This window comes from Dermacentor andersoni, chromosome 1, assembly GCF_023375885.2.
Source record: "Dermacentor andersoni chromosome 1, qqDerAnde1_hic_scaffold, whole genome shotgun sequence".
Lineage (NCBI taxonomy): Eukaryota > Metazoa > Arthropoda > Arachnida > Ixodida > Ixodidae > Dermacentor > Dermacentor andersoni.
Window position 1 is genome coordinate 316952487 of NC_092814.1, and position 15272 is coordinate 316967758.

The following is a 15272-nucleotide window of genomic DNA, read 5'->3' on the forward strand; positions in this document are numbered from 1 at the left end:
CTCAACGCGTGGCCAAAGCGACACCAATGAAGAGGATGTGCGACAGAAGAAGGTGAAACACAAGCAACGCGCGTAACTGTCGCAAAGAAACGGAGCGCCAGGAAAAGACGTGAGCTCGCATCTGAACCGGAAGTTCAACTGCCTGGAAATTAATAAATGAATAGTTATACCTTGATATAACGAACTAAGTAAAAGCAGCAATTTGCTCCGTCATATCGAAATTTCGTTGTACTGAAATTCAACCTTTTATGCAAATAACTACAGTTGCAATCGATTTTTCTTAAAAGCATAGGGGCCGCTGAACATTCCAAATTATGGGACAATCGAAGAAAGCAAATTTGAATCGGAAAGCAATTTATTTTGATGAATTTGGGAGTCGGCGACAAATGATACGGCCACGTCGACATGATAATGCCATGTCGACAATATCTTCACATGAGCGGTACAAATTAAACGAAGCTGGCCATGCTTTCTCAAGCGCACTCTGCCCCCACAGCTGATAGCGTCGCCCGCACTGAGACGACGCTGTCATGAAAAGCGCCGGCAGCGGGGAGCGAAGTCTACCTCTTGCTCCAACGAGTAATCGAAACTCAAGATTACGCAACCTCCAATACTAAACGTGCGGGAAGACAGCTAACGTGATGCCACATGGTCACGGCACATCCACTCTTTGCACACGCGGCAGATTACCTGTAAAAGCAGGGTGCACAGCTGCCTACAGGTTCAGCCACGCTAACAGCCCTGCGCAGCCACCGAGACGGGCGCCAGAAATCGCAAAGCGCCAACTTAACCCCCCCTGCCCCCCCCCCCCCCCCCACCTCTTGTGCTTGCTTGATCGCGTTACTGTGAGCGAGCTCCCCTGTCCCTCTTTCCCTTTGCTCATGCGGAAAGGTGGTATTCGCGAAGCCGCTATCTTTCTTGTATCACCGTCGCACACTTTCACTCACACCTAAAGCACAAAGTGTGCGGGCTGCGACAGGATCTTACCGCATTTGGACTTTATACGGAACACGATGCGGCTCCACTTTGGCGGTCACTTTTGTCGCACCAGGTGCGATTTGAGAGGTGCATTTGCAAGCAACCGATTGTAATTCAATCATTTGACCACCTGTGTCCGCGGAAGTTTCCATTTACTGTCTCGGTATTTCATTGCAGCGGAGGCGAAATTTCGTTATATTGAAATGGCATACATATACACTTTGTTATATTAAGGTTCTAAATGCAAGGTGTTCTATGGACGCGAGGTCATGAAAAGTTAATTACTTTATTATATCAACCATTTCGTTATATTGAAGTTCGTAATATCGAGGTTTAACTGTAAAAAGATATACTGCCAAATGGTTTTTATGGCTAAGAGCTATAAAGAACACTGAAATAATTTTTGCACTTGTGCATAAACACACTTATTTGGTGTGTAATGTCCTAATTAACATTAGAGCTAGCTTTCATTGCCTTACGTAAACAGTGCAACAGATATTGAAATTTTGCGTCCCCACCAAACAGAGACCTCTTCATGTGTTGCCTGCCCCTTGCCCTGTCCCTTGCCCCTGTCCATCTTACAGAGAATGTGCAAGTGATGAGTAAGCAATATCACTGGTGTCCCGCATGTCATCTGGAATACTTGCAGCACAGTGCTGCACAAATCTTTTCAATTTTTATGCCGATCAAGTTTTTTGCATCCAAAAAATTTGAATAAAGAATGCAATTAAATATATAGTACTGCCCTTCAAAGCAAATGCACACACCTCACCTGGAATTTGGGACATCTCCTGTAGCTGCTGTGCATATGCGTGAAAATGTTCATGCATTTGCATGGGAGAAAAAGAGTGGAGTAAATAGCTTATTTAGAAAAGCTGAGCTCTGTTGGGCTGCACTGAGGATGCGTTAGGATGGCCAAGAATGTGGCAAAGGTTAACATCAGTGCTGTAACAATGGCTGCCACCGAGATAAAGAGGGGATTACCTAACATGAACTTCTGTTTCAGTCCTTTAGGAAAGAAGTGATCAAAAGGATAGACAATTGGGCGAGTTGGTACGGTAACATGATCTTGGCTTCTAGCGCGAAGGGAACACGGACACAAAAAGGAGCAGACAGGACAAGCGCTCGTCCTGTCTGCTCCTTTTTGTGTCCATGTTCCCTTCGCGCTAGAAGCCAAGATCAGGTTAAAGAAGTGAGTGCAGTGACGTCTTCTGGTGCGAGAAAGATACACACTTGGTCCAGGCACGATGTACCTGTCATACTGTGGCTTCTCAGTGCTCTGCTCTTATTTCTGCCTCAAGAATATTAGTGGGCCAGCACTTGTTTCTTTGGCTGTTAATTTATGCACAGAGCACACTGCAGCGAGTACACAATGTGGAAGAAGCAAGCGCTGCCACTTAATCTTCACTTTGAGGTGGCAATCACCACGGTAATGAGAAAGGAAGCATTAGAAATAAAGACCCTTAAGCTCCCTTCATCAGAAAAAGACGTGAGAATGCGCTCAAACTGACCAGATACATTCCTGTCACTGGAGGACATCGTACCCAGCTAGGTGGAAAGTAGCAGCACCACCACGGAATACAACCTCAGGGCAAATGCCGTGCTTGTGAGGAGAGCAATATTTAACTGTTTCTATACTCCGTTTCATACATCAGCTGCAACACTGTGGAGGCTAGAGATACTTTTTGCAGTGGCTGCATTCGCACTTAGAAACAGTTCGGTGTCTTGACAAATTTTTGTGAAAATGTTCTTTATCTAAGGTCAGTTCTGAATGAAAATAAGAATTTACCCTTAGAAGCAGACAAACCATGCACTCATTCAGCTGCTAACACGTTTTATATTAATTTGCTTTTCTTTGTTTTTTATTTGCTTCCCGTTGCGGCAGCCTCACGTGCATGCTCGCGCGAGCAAACGGCGCTGGCACCCAGCAAAGTATAGATGGAACGCGCGGAGTGATAAAATTTAGGGACCACACTACTTGCGTAGCTTCCACAATGTTGCACCCTGGTAATGAGTCCGCCGCCCACCTAGCCGCCCGAGCAGCAAGTAACCGGGAGGTGGGCTTGTCCGACGGGCTTGACCAGCATGAAGGTATCCAGAGCTTTAACGAAATGACCATTTATTAACGCTAATCGAGGCGAATATATCCTTCCCCGCACGAGACACTGACAAGAATACAGGCCACTAACCTCAGGAGAGTACAGAGTAGGTCTGTACTTAGCCCAAAAGGACTAGTTGCAATGACCGGTGGTGAATATCCACCAAACTGCAAACATTGCCCCCTGGCGGACCAAGATCACATCTTGTGAGGATGCCAAAAGAACCCTCCCCCGAGAGAACTCTTTAGGCAAGCTCCTTCACACGAAGAGTGGGAGATGAAGACGAAAACTTACAACCCGGAAGACCAGATACGGTTGGCGGAATGGGCTGATAGCGTCGCGGCGAAGCAGACGCCACGCTAGCCCTCACCGCTGGGAAAGAAAACTCCCCTCAACCTTGACAATAAAAGCTTTTTCTCTCTCTCTCTCTCTATGTGATAAAGCGCTTCATGAGTGATACTGTCTCAAACAATTCTCCTTGCTATAAAATAATTGTTTTAGTGACCCTGTTAAAGAATACTGACATGGCTTTTTTTAATTGTCTTTCTTTTTTCTCCCCACCTGTGAAATGAAGGTCCAAGCCCTCTAAACTGAAGAAAAATTATTGAGAAGTGTCAGAGTGCCCTAAATAACGGACCATAATAGAGTCACCTTCCGTTAATGACCTAGTAGGGACAGACCAAATTTGTTAATTTATCTGTCAGGTCAAATAGAAGCAAAAAAAAACTACAAATGCACCTCTGCCTTACTGGGCAGCACTTATCCAACTATAATGCGCCCTTGAATCTGACACGCACTGTTCTTTAGCCCTTCAAGATAAGAAAATAATGTGCACTAAAATGTACTGTGCACCTGCTTTTACAATAGGAATAAAGTAACATGCTTATGACTGTAGCAATCAAAAGAAAAGTAAACCTGTGTTTACCTTAACAAAACGGAAATTTATTTGCACTTAATGCCCATCAGTGTCAATCTCAAACAGCTCTTCGTTGCTATGGGCCAAACATTGTTCTCTGTGCAGTACACTACGTTTGATATACTACTTTTCTTGAATGACCCCAGAACTATCACGAACGGGATGGTGCCCGATGCCTCGACTAACAACTTTGCCGGCGCATCATGTGATGAAAGACTCTTGACATACTGAGAACATGTGTTGCGGGTCCATTGCCACTAGCTTAGCAAGTAAAATAAGTTCTTTTTTGAATAAGCTTTTGTAATGAACACGGCCCATTGTCGTTGCCAAGCTGTGCAAAAACTTGTTCTGGCGCCTTCATGTGAATACAGTGATAATGATGCCTCTGACGTAAGTATGTTGTCAATGCCATGAATGAGGTTTTGGTTTTGTGTATGAGTACAGTGTGCAATCAATGTTCAGAACTATTTTTTTTTTTTTTAGGGGATGTGTTAGAATCAGGTGTATCTATGGTAAACATTTATTATAAGCTGCCCTTTTCACTTGTAACTCTGCCAAGGGCCAGCCTGATATGAAGTGCTGTGCCACACGTGTCAAACATGATTCGTTCTTTTATGTTATGTCATAGGCAAGCAGCCTATATATATAGTTTGCTGTCACTGAAATAAAGCAGTGTGGTACATGCTCTTGGATCGTCTCCGTCACTCTGTCACCCGCTACAACAGTGGCGACGAGGGTGACCACCCCGCGGAGCCACCGCCACGAACAGTGGCGCCTCGGTAGAGCTGGGAGTCTTGCTGGGTACTGAAAGTAATCGAGTCTACGGAGCATCGGCAGTCATGGCCCTGGCTACAAACCTCGGTACCCCAAGTTTCGACGAAAATCAAGTGGGATATTTACTTGACTCGACTGGAGGCATTTTTTGAAGCAAATGATATTAAAGGGAAGCTGAAAGGTTTTCCAGAAAAAATGAGTGAACATCTGTACATAATGGTTTTCAACCCTCCGAATTCGAATATCGTATCGAAATTGAGCGAAAGAAAGCACTAATATATTTTATTTCGACGAAAAGTGCAGCAGCGGACACGCCCAGCTCGCGCGTCTCGTTTCCGCCTGTGATTGGTCGGGCGCCTCGTGATGTCAACACTAGTAACCGACCGCTGCCGCTACACATGAAGCGCGGTGCCAGGTAGTTTGGTGCTGTTTTTCTGAGACGGTAATGGAAAATTTAGAGAGACTGCGTTTTTCTGAGGAGTTCGGCGTTACTCCTACATGAATGAGCCGATTGCGAAGAGCCGGCCTCTCGAAGAAGCAAATGATGCTGGTGCGAGCAGTGCTTTCGACGCGAACGAAAGTGAAGTCTTCGGATCTCCTCGTGTTGGAAATGCACTTTGGTGAGTATGTTTTTTGCAAAGCGATCTAGTGATCTCGCCGATCTTTCGCCGACCTAATGAGCTCGTTTCCGGTCAAACAACTGTAGTATTGTGTTCCTGCATGCCTCCTCGTGGAACGTAAGCGGGGATGCGATCGTCGGCATTTGTACGCTGTCCAAAGCTGTCGGCAATCTACAAAGACGGTTTAAACGCGTGAAAAGCTTCCCGGTTCATGCAGTAGGTGTAGTGACCTTCATCTGTGCGCCATCCGCACACTACTCATAACTGAAGTCGTAAAGGCGGCGAATTCCGTCGGCTACGTGAGACGGTCGGTTTCTCGCTGTGCGCGAGAGAAGGGGGGAGCATAGCGTCCTGGCGTGCGCCGACTTTCCAGCACATGCAAACTCTACATTTGCACTGTTATGGTAGCTGCATGCAGGCTGTTTTACAACACAGGCGCAAATAGAAAATTCGCGGCGCTTTGCGACGAAACCTGCGTCAAGGGCGGGAGATAAACATGCACCTTCCGTTCAGCGTGCTAAAACGAAGGAGCTCGCAGTAAACCAAAATCCAGGTTTGGGCGAGTTCGTGTATTCATAAGGCCTTCCAACACCAGTTATCATCAGTCAGTCCGCACTCGTGCCGTCTTTGTTTTCGTTGCTCCGATCTTAGACGAGCCGACTTGACTGGCAAACCCAATGCACGTTTTAATGATAAATTCTGGTGATAATCGTCGTCACGGAAGTGGTTGGAGCACAGCACTGTTGTTCTTGAGGGCTTGAAATTCTTTCGCTTCACAGCAGCCTCCCACTTCGTTAAAAGCTTCTTGTCTTGTGGGAAGTAATGGAAGACAACATCGTTGCGGCCACTGGTGTTTGTGCAACCGTAGGCTGCACAGAAAGCTGGCATGATCGGCCCACCACTTCAGTTGATGCTGCGCACGTTGACTACCACTCTACATACACGCAGACGGACCAACAAAGGAATGCAGGGTCGATCGAAGCAGATTACGATGGCACGCACGCAGAAACAAGCACGGTCAGGCACGGTCGCGGAGGCTGCGAAGGAACGAAACACTAGTGTTGACGTCACAACACCGCGGTTTCCGGTCTCCGCTCGCATCGTCAGCGTCAGCAGCAGCGCGCGGCATTCGACGGGGGGCGGAGCTACAGCGCAATTTTAACCGACGATTACGTCCCTCCTAATTGAAAAAAAAACTAAAAATTTTACCTACATGGTTTATAAGGTTCCCGCATCCGTATATGAGCGTCTTATTGAATTCGACAGACTCTTCAGCTTCCCTTTAAGACAGATGATAAGAAAAGGGCGCTCTTGGTTTCGACACTGTCAACGAAGACGGTAGGTGTTCTTGCTGGACACTGCGCCCCCCAGAAAGTAAATGGCCTGAGTTACAAGGACGCACTTACCATCCTAAATAACCACTATGCGCCGAAGACTAATGAGGTTGCCGCAAGTTACAAGTTCTTTACAAGGGACCAGGCTGCAAACGAATCTGTCCGGGACTATGTTGTTGAGCTAGGCAAGCTTACGGATAATTGTCACTTCGGCACCAGTTTGGACCGTATGTTACAGGACCGCATTGTTTCTGGCATCCGAAATCGGGCGGTGCAGCAGACGCTGCTTGAAAAAACTGAGCTCACACTTGCCCAAGCTGAAACGATTGCCATAGCGGCAAAGACAGCCGCACTGGAAGTAAGCGCCATGACTAGACCTGATAATGAGGCAGCGGTGTGCACTGTAGCGAGTAAATCGTGCCGATATCAGACCTTCACCAAAGATAAGCAAAGCCATACTGAGTGCGCACGCTGCAGAAACTACGATCACGAAGCAAGCGACTGTCCGCACAAAAAGGAGAAGTGTTTTCGCTGTCGGAAGACTGGTCATTTCGCAAGAAAATGCCGCTCCCAATCGGGGCTCCGGGCTGGTTGTAGGCGCGATGGCGTCGCTAACGCAGTTCATTATGAGAGTGCTGTATCCGAAATGGAGGAAGGTGATATTTCATCAGTCTTCACTTGCAGGAATCACGGGAAAAGAAATCTTTGCTCCAGGCGTTCCGCAGAGTTATCCGCTGGGGTGGCGTGCCCTTGAACATGATTACTGACACGGGATCACCATTTTCTATCATTCCGCAGGAGGTGTATCTAAAGCACCATCTGAGTTGGCCACGCTTATCGAAATGCAAACACACGCTCAGCTGTTACTTGGGCAAGCTACCAATTGTCGGTGAACTGCACCTTGAAGCCCATTTTGCGGGAAAGACTGTACCTGCCACACTGATAGTTATAGACTGTTCGGGTCCCAGCCTTTGCGGAAGGGACTTAATCCAAGCGTTCTCGCCTTTGCCATCCGGGTTTCTCGATACGGTTCAATCGACGTCAGCAGATCCCGACAGCCTCAGGACCGAGTTTTCTGCCCTTTTTGAGCCAAGACTTGGATACATTCAGGGGCCACTTGTGAAATTCCACATTCGAGAAGGCGCCCAACCGAAGTTCCACAAGGCGCGGTCAAATCCTTATGCTCTTCGTGAAAAAGTGGAAACTGAGCTTGACCGTTTAGTAGAGCAAAGGCATATTATCGCCCATAGCACATTCTGAGTGGGCAGCGCCAATCGTATCAGTACTGAAGAAAGACAGGTCCGTTCGCATCTGCGGCGATTTCAAAACCACAATCAATGCTGCCTGCATAACTGAGCAGTACCCTTTACCAAACATTGAAGACATTTTCGCGTCGCTATGTGGGGGATCATTTTTCACAACACTGGACCTTAAGGATGCATATAACCAACTCCCTTTGGATGAGGAGGCGAGGAAGTTGGCCGTGATAAACACTCACAAGGGGTTGTTCTGCTATAACCGTCTTCCGTTTGGAGTTGCCTCGGCTCCCGCAATTTTTCAGCGGCGCATGGAAACGGTCCTGGCCAGTCTTCCAGCCGTGCAGGTGTATTTGGACTATGTATTGATAGCGGAACGTCAAGACGGTAATGGCTCAGTGCTTCGGGACGTTTTGCGCAGGCTTCAAGAAAATGGTATCAAGCTGAAGGCTGAAAAATGCCATTTTCACAAAGACTCAATCGTCTACCTGGGCCATCGCATTGACAAAGACGGCTTGCATCCGCTTGAGAAGAACCTAGCAGCAATACGCAACTCGCCACGGCCTACGAATGTGAGCGAACTGCGCTCGTTTTTGGGTCTGTTGACTTATTATCACCGGTTCTTGCCACACATGTCAACGATGCTGGCCCCGTTGTATCTTCTGCTTAAAAAAGTGCATAAATGGCACTGGGGAACGGCGCAGGAAAATTCATATCTCAAGGCTAAACAAACACTTCTGAGTTCGCCTGTTCTGACGTATTTCGATCCCAACCAACCAGTGCGCTTGGAATGCGATGCATCACCTTCGGGTTTAGGTGCCGTAATCTCGCACCGAATTGGGAAATTGGATAAGCCCATTGCCTTCCGTTCACGCACGTTAACACACGCCGAAAAGAATTATTCTCAGCTCGAGAAGGAAGCGCTCGCACTGGTATTCGGAGTAGGAAAGTTTCGAGACTGCCTGCTGGGCCGCGAGTTTGTATTGGTCACGGACCACCAACCACTGGTGGGACTTCTACCAGAAGATCGACCTGTGCCCCCAATGGCGTCAGCACGTATTCAGAGATGGGCTCTGTTTCTAAGCCAATATAGCTACCGCATAGAGTACAAGGCCGGCAAGGAAAACGCCAACGCGGACGCACTCAGCCACTTGCCCGTGCCGATAACAGATGTTTGTCGATCGGGCACCTTACCAGAATATGTGCTGTCTTCAGAGACCCTTGACAGCTCGTTCGTGCCAGCGGATGCCATACGGGCGCTGACGAACGGAGATGAAAACCTTAGCTTTGTGCAGCACTTTGTACGGAATGGATGGCCTAAACTCTTGTTACTGTGTCACAACCACCTTCAACCTTATTTTTGCAGAAGACTGGAGCTGACAAGCGTAGAAGGCCTGCTCTACTGGGGTCATCGCATCATCGTACCCCGCAAAGCGAGAGTCTCCATGCTCGCTGAGCTACATCGGTCACACCAGGGTGCATCTGCGATGAAAAGACTGGCTCGGACGCTGTTCTGGTGGACTGGGTTGGATGGTGAGATCGAAAGCCTTGCACGTTCGTGCATCTCATGTGTACAAGCTCAGCCAATGCCTCATCGACAGGTTCCTATCTGTTGGCCAGAAACAGGAACCAAATGGTCAAGGCTTCACATTGATTATGCTGGACCAATAGAGGGACGCGTGCTGTTGATAGTCGTCGACTCGCATACTAAATGGATCGAGGCACTTCCCGTCAGGTCGGCGACCACAGAAGCCACAATCGTGCGGCTTTGAGAATTGTTTGCTCGTTTTGGCTTGCCGCAAACAGTTGTATCAGATAACGGGCCTCAGTTTACAAGTCAGCAGTTTTCCCAGTTCATGACTGTCAACAACGTAACTCATCTACGTAGTGCGCCATACCACCCACAATCTAATGGTCTGGCAGAGCGCACAGTCCGCACAATAAAGGATGGCCTTCTTAAGCACTCGATGGTGAACGATCTCGAAACAAAACTAGCGCGAGTGCTGCTAGGCTATCGACGTACGCCACTACCGTGCGGCAAGTCTCCTTCAGAGATGCTGCTGAACTAGAAAATTCGTTCGCGCTTGGATACTTGCGTCCCTTCTCTACCTCGAAGTTACTTGCAGCCTCCCAGATTCCAGTCCGGCGACCAGGTGTGTGTGCTCAACTTTGGCCAAGGGAAGCATTGGCGTCCAGGCACCGTCAAGAGCACAGAGGGTTCATGGCTGGTAACGGTCGACACTCCAGATGGCCTAGCCAGGCGTCACTTCGACCAAATTTTCCGTCACGTGCCTGTGTCACCTGTGACCCCAAAAGCGGAGGCTCCCGACTCGCTTCAACCCAGCCCGGACAACAAGAATCGGCCCACGTCAACGCCAGAAGGCCGGTGCAGCCTGGCCACTCCAGAACCAACTGGCGCCGCGCCTGTTCCTTCGACAACACCTCCAACGTTCCTCCCAGCCGAACAGGCTCTCTGTCCCCCAAGTCCGCCGGTCTTACGGAGGTCTACCCAACAGCGAAGACCCGTGCAAAGACTGCAGTTTTAAAAGAAAGGGAGAAGTGATATGAAGTGCTGTGCCACACGTGTCAAACATGATTCGTTCTTTTATGTTACGTCATAGGCAAGCAGCCTATATATATAGTTTGCTGTCACTGAAATGTCACTGAAATGTCACTGAAAAGTGTGGTACGTGCTCTTGGATCGTCTCCGTCACTCTGTCACCTGCTACAACACAGCCGAAAATTGGCGTTTTCATCACAAGACAGCATTTAGAAGCAGTCACAGTCCCTTAGCACCACCTAGACCAGTGGTGCAGCCATTAGGCTGCCACCACTGTGGTCAGGTGTGTGCATGCAAATGAGTCAAGCTCAAATTAACTAGTGAGGGCCAACTTCAGGAGTGAAATAACGAAAGTTCTGGTCCATAAAAAGGTATAGGTGCCAGTCAAACCTTCAGATGAGATCAAATTAGAGTTGAATTAAGAGAGGTGTACTAGACTTTTTTTGACAAACTAGTTTTGGCTTTGGTAACCAGGAGGTGGACAAGTCCTGACATTATAAAACACTGGCTTGCTCCATTCCTACGATTATTGTAGGATCAGCCACACACTATGCAGCCAGAAAAAATGCGTGTAGCCCACTTGTTTACTTTTTGTGAGCAACATCATCATACTTAGCCTTATTGCTACACGATATCAGCAAATTTTTTTCAGAGTCATGACATCCCGATAAAGTCAATGACGCCAGGTCTGGCACTTCAAGACCCACTTAACCCCTTCAGGCAGCAATTAATTCTGTCCAATGAAAGTTTAGTTTCATAACATTTGTTGTACCTTTATAGAATTATGAAAACCACACAGCTTCAGAAGAAATTAGGAATTTTCACTTGTTCGGCGAACTCTGACCAGTTGAAAGAATTTGGACTCCATGCAAGAGCTCTTTCAGGAATGTCAGATAGGAGAGTGTCAACTATTCCATGCCTAGCCCACTTGGACAACACTTATGCAGACACTTGAAATGTATGCCTGATGTAAAACATTGCGGAAACAATGAAAGTGAACCCGCTAGATGAAGACAAACTGGCACCGAAAGCAAACAACCAACTGTCTACCTTCCAACTCAATTTACTAAAACAATTTACACATATTAAAACTTGAGCACAGGTCCAATCAGAAGTGTTTCAAGATGTTTGTGACACATTTTAAATATAATTTTTATGAGCGCTTTCTATTTTGATGCACCATCTTCCCAAACACAATTGTACACACAGCACCTGAAGGGGTTAAGTATCAAATTAAAATAACCTTTCCCAACCTTCACACTCGCCAAGTGTAATCCTTTTACGTGCAAGAAACATGTGGTTGAAGTTTTATAACTTCAGAAATATGTCAGTGCTCCTTCAAATAGCTTTATAAAACAATAACAGCAGTCACAAAAACAAAGCACAATAGAGTGGTACTCACTATGAGGTGTTTTTCCAGCTTCTTGATGTGCTTTTCGGTCCGAAGCTGCTTCTCCGACTTCTGTGAGACACTACTAGTCTCCCCCATGCTATCAACACCATTGCTACATTTTTCCTCATGGTTTGTCCCCACCAACTTCTTGCTTTCAGAAACACAGTCCTTCGTTCCAGCAGCCACACTACTTGTCTCAGTTTGTACCACACTCGTACTGTCCGGCACAGCATTAGTAGGCGATGGTGTCGGAGACTTCGAGGCTGACAATCTTGCCTGTGATGCTACCGAGTCAAAGGCCACACACATGGCTGGTATGATACATTTGCTATCTGAAGTGTCCTCCCCTGAGCTTCCAGTGACAGCCGCAGAAGAAGCGTTTGAGCCACCAGTCGACGGGCCTGAAGGTAATGTGCCCTTTTTTTTACTCTTCTTCTCCCGACGAGATCGCAGCTCATCAGCAAGCTCTTTGATGCGCAAATATACATTTGCACTTGAGCTGTCTTCCTGCACGGACCTCGCAATAGAGGCAACAGTCTGACGGAACCGATCAGACGCCAGGTAGTGCAAGTTTGTCTGGCTCAGTATATCCTTCAACCTCCGCATAATTAATGGACGATCCTTCTCGGTGATGAGTGGCATACAGGTTGACAGGAACTGCACATTCAGACAACAGTACACTATATTATAATCAGATTTTTTTTACACCACCAATTTCTTTTTAGAAAAATTTCACAATACAATAATGCATTTTTTGTTTCCTTCAGTCCATTCATTTAATCCAATGTGCACTCACACTGAAGTGCAAAAGTTTCAAGGGCACAAGATCCATGGTGAAGACCATGGAAAAGCTTTTACTGCTGCACACTAATGGTGTCTGACCAAAGGCAACTATGCAGAAGAATTAGGCATCATAACCAATTGAAAGGTACAATCACAAATTACTGCCAAAGAAATAAATTGATGCAATAAATAGGTGGTTTGTTTTGCTAAGCGGAGTCCGTCTATTTTCAGGATAAACACCAACAGAACAATCACTGCAAGCTCAGCTAGTTGCTTCATTCCCACACTAGTTGTTCATCACAGAAGCTTCCCGACAAGCCTCAAACACTGAGTAAATGGAATTCGTGTATTCAATAAATCAATGTGCCTCAAGAGGAGCTGCTTGCAGCCCAGACCAAATGAGGCAACACACTGGTTTGCTGCTGACTAGCTGGGCTGCAAGTCATTTTAAAACTTATATTTCGCACTGTTTAGCCATTTTCTTACGTAAAGGGGGACATGGCAATCGAAGTGGTCAAATTGTCAAAATTTTCTATGTTCCAATTTATTTATTTTTCAAGATCCACGGACCCTTATTTACCTCGCGGTGAAATATTATAACAAAATATAGGGTATAAATCGAGAAAACAGCACTTTCCTAAGTTGCTGTCATCAAAAATTGCAAAAAAATTGGGCTATGAAAGGCGTCGTCACACCACGGATCACTCAACTATCCGTTGATGCAGCGCCACTATCTTCGTATCATTGTAAAGAGGAGAGATTGGAGCTCAAGTTAGCTGCAGTGACGTGTTTCTTCACTGAAAAATAAACCAGTAAACGCGAGCAAAAAAAAGGCAAAAGTGGCATTGCAATTGAGCACAGTAGTCACACGGTGCGCAGGCTGCAATCCTATTGGCTGTTGTAAATTTGAATTGCTGACAAACCTCTCTCGCACGCATTTGCACAGCAGCGAACTGCAAATTCTAATCAATGTGATTGACGATCGTAACAGCTTAACGCATGTGTTCTGTGATAAACCCCAAAGGAAGCAAGTTCTGAACCGCCCACACGTACAGAAGAGCACGAAAGGCGTAGAACAGAGGGAAGAAAACTACGGTACTCTTAGAAGCGGATGCCACCAACCTTGACGACGAGGCATGACCGGCACATGTGGGTGATCAAGAAAGCACGTCTGCATGCAGTGCTGACAACACGACCGTTGGCTATGGTGACAATGTGACCATAGGCTGCAGTGACAGCATATCAGCGTGTGGTCATGACGGCAACAAGACATCGGCGAGAGCAGAAGTTTTCATGTCAAATAATCAGCTGCGGATTTGAGCTCCAACTCTCACTAATCAAGAGGTTGCGCAGCGAGAGGAAACAAGAGCGGATGTTTTGACTGCGTTGTCATCTACCTCTGCACGACGCATCAAAAAGGCAACTGAGGTGCACAAAACTGCTGCAAAGAAGCAACAAACTGCACCAAAATGTAAAGAAAATGTGTCCTCATAGGCAAAGGGCTACATCACAGGCAGGTTTTAGGTGCTCAAAGTAAAGATTTAAATGTTTACAATAACTGAAACAGTTCCGTTTTCTCAGCTTTCATTTTTTGTGAACTTACTTTCAGTCATCCCAGTGCCATTTCACAATGACTGAACACAAAATCATTCTATCTTTTGCACTTAGATCCTGAAACATTGATGACTGCAATAAATCTCTCCATTTTTATCTGCACTTCATGAAAAAATTTATAATGTTTTTTTAATGGAAGTACTAAAAAGGAATAAATCTAAAAGACGTTTCGGCTTCCCTACGGAAGCCTTGTTCACAATGGGATGAAGTAAAGTTCATGGAAGCTTATGCATACTTCAGAACGTGATGTAAGCAGCGCGTGTATGACGGGGGGAGGGTTCCCTCATTTCGATTGAGCGTGTGACGTGTGACATGCAACAGATGCTGCGCTCACAATCGATGACATAAAACACAAGCAACATGGGAATGCATTCAAACCGACTGGTAATACTTCTGTCACTGGAGAACATTGTGCCCAGGTAGGTGGAAAATAGCTGCAGCAGCATGCTCTCAGATTGTTACCCCAACATTTTCTAGCTTAAGATCATTAATGTCTTTTAAGGCCGTTAGTACCTCGCAAAACATTTGAAACTAGATAACAGAAGAGCTTATGCAGCCTTTTGTCACAGCCTTTAGACAAGAGATGCATTATTCAACTGATTTAATTTTCAAATAAATCCCTAATACTTTCGATAATAGAGTAACAGAGTGTATAAGGATAATACAAATCAGTTTCTCCATTCCCTAAAATATCATGTGAGTAAAATTTACATTTATTGTGAAATACTACAGCCTTCCGACAGCATACTTACCAATTTTTTGAATTTGTTCATTAGTGTAACATAATGAAATTTAAAATTCACGATCTAGACATGAATGAATGAATTCTGGGGTTTTTATGTGCCAAAACCTCAATCTGATTATGAGGCACAGCAAAGGTGGGGACTACGGATTAAGTTTGAGCATCTGGGGATCCTTAATGTACAACCAATGCCTGCCAAGTGG

The 15272-nt window shown here is 46.2% G+C and overlaps 1 protein-coding gene across 8 annotated transcripts in view; it reads right to left on the reverse strand.

Annotated features, from left to right (window-relative positions):
- LOC126547757 (uncharacterized) overlaps nt 1-15272 on the reverse strand; it is a 201063-nt gene that overhangs the window by 125508 nt on the left and 60283 nt on the right. For all 8 annotated transcript variants that reach the window (XM_055063420.2, XM_055063422.2, XM_055063421.2 and 5 more), the window contains one exon: nt 11940-12587. In XM_055063420.2, the coding sequence (XP_054919395.1) occupies nt 11940-12587 (648 nt within the window). The remainder of the gene's footprint in view (nt 1-11939; nt 12588-15272) is intronic.